The sequence below is a fragment of the Alligator sinensis genome, unplaced genomic scaffold (assembly GCF_000455745.1).
Source record: "Alligator sinensis unplaced genomic scaffold, ASM45574v1 scaffold288_1, whole genome shotgun sequence".
NCBI lineage: Eukaryota > Metazoa > Chordata > Crocodylia > Alligatoridae > Alligator > Alligator sinensis.
Window position 1 is genome coordinate 855,864 of NW_005841876.1, and position 6,000 is coordinate 861,863.

The 6,000-nt window shown below is 53.9% G+C and overlaps 1 protein-coding gene across 1 annotated transcript in view; it reads right to left on the bottom strand.

The window, feature by feature from the left end:
* The window catches only part of IRS2 (insulin receptor substrate 2), a gene marked incomplete at its 5' end in the record, with an annotated part of 28,228 nt that extends 22,228 nt beyond the window's left edge, over positions 1 to 6,000 (bottom strand). Inside the window, one exon of the mRNA XM_014527879.2 lies at positions 2,859 to 6,000. Coding sequence (XP_014383365.1) covers positions 2,859 to 6,000 — 3,142 coding nt within the window. The remainder of the gene's footprint in view (positions 1 to 2,858) is intronic.

The window sequence follows — 6,000 nt, forward strand, 5'->3', positions numbered from 1 at the left end:
TCACATCAGATATATGTTACATCATGGGTAAGCCATACATCATAACACCAACTGATTTTATTAAACATTTTATTTTGTCCCAGATCAAACTGAACTACCACTGTACTAAAACAGCAAACAAATAAAAATAGTTCCTGGTATGTCCAGACATGTATATTTTTCTTCTATTGTGTATATGTGTTTCATCATAGAAACGTCAAAGTCCCGTAAGGTAGACCAGGCTCTTTGGGTAAATCTGATGTCTCTTATTAGGCTAACTCAAATAGTTGGAAAAAATTATTCTTTGCAAGCTTTCGGGTACAAATACTGGTGCAAAGAATTTCTTCCAACAATTGAGTTGGCCTAGTAAAAGACATCAGATTTACCCAAAGAGCCTGATCTGCCTATGTCCTTAGACCAACACAGCTACAACCTATACCCATGAAAGTCCTGTAACAAACTTTAAGTTTCTTTGAACCCTGTATATACTGCAACTGGTGATCTTGAAAAAGCAGCAATAGCAGTAGCAGCAGCAGCTCTGTAAACAACCCTCGGTGTGGCTATGTAATCAAAACTAAAATAGAAGCTCAGGAGTTGTAACTGCTAATGGCTTGGCTCAACAGCATACTACTTATGCCTTACACTAATAATATATTCACACTTTCTTAATCTTCTAGTTATAGTTCAGGACAGATGTGCATTGCATAAAGCCTCCTCTTCCGACTATGACCAAGAATACTTCTGACAGTTGGTTGGGCAAGCTGTTTCCTACCTATACACACTGAAATTGGGGATAGTACTTCCTGAGCAGGTTCAGTGTAACTACATGCAACAGAACCAAGCATTCCTCAGGGGAACACAATGGCAGATATGATCAGCCTCGCCTCCTACACACAGCTTAACTCGCAAGGGATTTACACAGAACATTTATGATTCTGGTTTCACTGCACATTCAAAAGCTTATCAGGGGCACAGGGAAAGGAAACCTATACACAGAAGGAAATATTAACATTAGCAAGTCTCTTTCTTCACACATTCTATTAACTACCAGAATTCAACTCTTCCAAGCACACACTGGCAATTCATGTTGCTATATTTATCACATTATCTTTTTCTTAACTTTATTACAGGGTCAGTGTAACAAGTACCTCCTGCTTATCTGATTGAAAGACTAGTTTATTTCTACTCTAGCCTAGGTGGCAGAAGTACTTTACTCCAGTCCAGGTTTTTCCTGTCACTGGACTTCCTCCCCCTTCTGCCTCCTTCTCCCCACCCTTAGCCTCAGGGTCAACAGTTTGGAGGATATTGTGGAAGTGGTTCTTTCCCAACTTGGGTTTGTTTTGCAGTTGGGACTGAAGATGGTTCAAGCAAAATTCAATTATTGTGAAACTCAATTTATAACAAATGCAGAGGAGAAGAGAGCTCAATTTTAGTGGAACATAATTCCAGTGTTTGACTATGGTCTGTATATGCCAAAGTTTACATAACAACATAAGGCAATGTAACCAAAAATTGTCATTAGTCACATTCATTTAGGCCAAACCAAGCAAATCAAGAAACCTACTTCAGCAAAACTACAACCAACCAACAACTCATGATCTCTCCGTAACTCGTCAATCATTCAGACTCAGTGTTCATTTCTGTTTGACCTTTCAGTCATCTATCCATCCGAGCTTAACTTCAAATTTCTCTCTGCAAAGGGTAGATTCTCTCAATGCCTCTTTCTTCCTGTATTTCTTTTCTTCTGAATCAACTAGCTAGTAGTAAACAAAAGAAAAAAGAGTCTGCAAGTGGCTCTTAGACATGGCCCTTTTTACTCAGAACAGATGGCCTTTATCAGACATAAATACAAAAACAAAACCTAGATGCAATTTAGCCCTACTTCTAAATCACACATCAATTCTGTTTGTTAAATGCATCAACACATATGACATCCATACATATGAATAGGTCAAAATGCCCTAGCCATAGAATGGCAAGAATGAGGAGAGTTCAAATAATGCTTTTAATCCTGGACTGACTGTCTGTTCTCTGCCCGCCTCAAATGTACTATACAATTTCTCACTTGTTCAGAAAAACTCTTGGTTTTTTTAAGCACAACTAGCACCTCAGCAAAGAACAGCTACATGATTACAAGGGAAATTTCCTCTCAAATTAAACTTGAGGTTATCTGGGCTGGTTTTCACCTGCAAACTGTGGGCATCTCTGCAGCCCACTTAAAAGAGCAAACTAACCAACCGTTCACTGCTACTGCCACTGAGCTGCAAACTGGGATGCAGTTACTTGCCACTTTAGGTCAGGCCTTTAAAACAAGTGTGCCAAACTATGGGCAACAGGGATGCATAGAGTGCCCACGGAGTGACTCCGTCTGTATGTTTTGCATCACACATTGGCCAAGACTGATTCCAGGACTTTGGCAGCAGGTAAAATATTTCAGAATCAAAGCCGTTATAGGAACCCTTTCTAGATGGGTGATGACAAAACACAGCATAGATAACTGAAGAGCAGGGAGTCAGCTCTCAGCTCACTCTCCTTCAGGTTGAAAACCTTCAGAAGGAAACTGCACTGCTGTGGTTTACTTTTTCAGTGGGTGTTAACAGCAGATCAGATGGGGAAAAGAACATGAAGCCAGTCCCACAGCAGGATGGGGACAGCAATATTAGTTCCTGCTGCTGTACCAAGAGACCCAATACCTTAATGCAACAGGATGTCAAGTTAGCCAGGAGGAAATACTCAAGCTTTATGCGAGAAAATAAAAGCGGGGATATCTGGGGGAGGGGGAAAGGTGATTGCTCAGTGTCTTTATTTGAGGAACTTCAGGAGGGGCAGGGACAAGCAGCTGTGAGGAAGGAGAAGAGGGAGAAAGGGGCAGCACTCACCTTTCACAGCACTGGCTCCTTTGAGGTTGTGCGAGAGGAAGTCGATGCTGGCATAGGTGCTGGGCTCCCCGCCCCCCAAGCCAGTGCTCAGGGCAAGGCAGGCCTGGGGCCGGCTCTGGTCGCAGGCAGCCAGCAGGGGCCCATCCAGCACATCGATGGCGATATAGTTGAGGCCGTTCTGGAAGCCGGCGGAGGTCTGGCGGCACATGGGGCTAGTGCCCTGCTCCTCCTGCAGCCCCTCGCTTTTCCTGAGCGACACATTCTCCACTGATGCTGAGTTGTGCCTCTTGGGGGTGTGCGCGAAGGAGGGGGACACAGGGGTCACAGTGGTGGTGGACGAGAAGGTCTCGGAGCTGTGGCGTCGCCGGCCTTGTGGGTCGGCACGGATGACTTTGGCGCCGCGGTCAGGGTCCGGGGGTGGGCTGGCCAGAAGGAAAGCCTCCACCCCAGCCAGTGTGAGGCGCTTCACGCCTGCTGTGGGGCTAGCAACTGTCCGGGCACTCTCAGGCTTGTGCGCTATGGGTTGTGGCGGTGTGGTGGCTGTGCCAAAAGCCATCTCCGTGTAGTCTGCGCCATCCGACGGGCTACACAGGCATGCCACCCCCACAGCTGCTGGCAGGTAGTGCCCACCTGGCTGACTGCTGCTGCGGCTCCCCGAGCCTGGAGACAGTGCCTCATCAGGCGATGCGGCACCCGAGCGTCCTGAGTCCAAGTTCATGTAGTCAGAGAGAGGTGAGCGCTGCCGGCCAGGCCCTGAGCCCAGTGAGGAAGCGGGGCTGTCAGCAGGCAGAGAGCAGCTGCCAAAGTCTATGTTGATGTACTCGCCAGGGCTTTTGGGCTCAGGCGGCAGCGGCGGTCGCTCCTGGATGCTGGGTGGCAGCAGCGTCCGCACTGGTTCCAGTGACAGGCGGCTGGGCCGGGCCACTCGCGGGCCTCGCAAGCTCTCAGGCCGGCTGTGGTGCAGGCCAGACGGCGTAGCAGGGCCCACTGGGGCACCTCCTCCTGTCACCGCTGCCTCCAGTCGCCCCGGGGAGCTCATCAGCACATACTGATCGCTGTCCTGCACTCCCCCACAAGAGCTGCATGAGTAGCCTGGCTTGGCCAGAGGTTCGCTTGCCCTTGGGGAGAAGAAGAGGTCAGGGGGGGTGAGGGCTGGGGTGGTGGGCCCTGATGGCAGCTGTGGCGGCTCGCGGGGGGACATGTTGATGTAGTCGCCTGTACCCAGCCGTCCATCAGCACTCTCCACCGACAGCTTGGAGCCGCACCACATGCGCATGTACCCACTGTCATCTGGGGAGCTCTCCCCCGGGGAGCTGGTCTTGTAGGAGGAAGAGGAGCCGCCACCGCCCCCTAGCCCAGTCCGGGGCTGCAGGATCTGCTTGGGAGCAGACACACTAGTGGGGCTCATGGGCATGTAGTCATGGCTGCCCCGCGCCAAGGCAGCTGCCACCCCAGGGGTCATGGGCATGTAGCCATCGTCGCCTCCTTGCCCTGCTGCTGGCCCCACATGGGTGCCACCACCAGAGCCAATCTCGATGTCCCCGTAATCCTCAGGGTAAGGGGTGTAGGTCACTTTGGGCGACACCCCTGCTGGACCAGAGTGGAAGAGACGGCTGGCGCTACCAGCAAAGGTGGCCCGCATGAGGGTGTACTCGTCCAGGGAGGCAGAGGAGACATGAGGTGGGGCAGCCCGCTGCTGACATGGCGTGGTCAGCGAGTAGGTCCGTTTGCGATGGGCCTTGTCAGTGCTGAGCTCTGGACAGGGCCGGCAGCCAAGCCGGCCAGGCTGCGGCCGTTCCATGGCCATGTAGCCATAGAGCTCGACAGCACCACCAGCTTCACGTACCGGGGGGGTCTCGGCAATGGACTCAGGCGTGTTGCTACGGGTGCTGGCGGTGGAAGAGGAGGAAAAAGGCCGCATATCACCGCCGGGGCTGGAGCCATACTCATCAAAGGACATGAAGCCCGGGTCGCTGGGGGAGCCTGCCACAGAGGTGCTGCCACTGGAGAGGCGCAGCGGATGGGGTGGCTCTGAGCCCAGCCCACTGCTGGACGACAGGCTGACAGGGCTAGCGGCAGAGGGCGGTGAGTGAGACACAGGCATGGATATGGATCGGCTGCTTGGCACTGGCACCAGCCTAGCCGCCTGCCTGCTGCTGCCGCAGCTGCCACCCCCCGCCCCCAGTGTATGCGACCGGCTCAGGGGCGTCCGCACCGGCCCAGGACTCATAGGGCTGCCGGCCAGCGAGCCCAGGCGGCAGCCACCATCTCCCTCGCTGGCTGTGCGCACCCGGCATGGCGTGGCCTTGGTGCTGCCAGCTGCCAGGCTGTCGGTGCGGGAGCGACGCAGGAGCCCAGTCTGACTGGGCGGCAGGTTGACCAGGTGGTGGCGGCGGCCACCGGGCACGGTAATGGGGTGCGTAGCTGAGGCGCCACCGCCACCGCCCGACGATGAGGACGACGATGACGACTGGCTCTTGCTGCGGGGCCGGAACTCGGACAGCTCCTTGAGCGCCTTCATGGCCTCCAGGATGGTCTCGTGGATGTTCTGCGCCACCACTGAGTCGTCCGCCTGCATCCACAGCTCGCCAGGCCCTGTGGCAGCAGAGCGGCCCACCTCCATGAAGAAGAAGCTGTCAGAGTGGCCGCAGCGGCGGATGTTCATTAGCTGCAGCGTGACAGCCGGCAGCTCACAGTTGAGGCGCACGAAGCCGATGGTGCGGGCGGACAGGCAGAGCCGGTGCACGCCCGTCAGGTTCTTGCTCTGCCCCAAGCCCTTGGGCTTCAGTGTCACCTGCCAGACCTCCCGGTAGGCAGCGCTGGCCGGCGTCACCAGCCCGTAGTTGAGGTCCTCGGCGGTGGGCGCAAAGGGCGAGGGGAGGCGGCGGTGCGGGGAGCCATGGCAGGCAGCTTTGCCCTCACTCAGGAGGTCGGTCAGCGCCCGGTACCAGCCCTCCTGCTCCTGCTCATTCTCGGCAGCCACAGCAAAGTACTCGTCCTTGGTGTAGAGGGCGATGAGGTACTTGTGCTTGGCATCTGCCCGCTTGTTGATGTTGAGGCAGGAGTCCAGCGCGATGACCCGCTTGGGCGCTGCCGACTTGCTCTTCCACTTCTTCTCGTTCTCGTAGTACTCCAGGCGGGC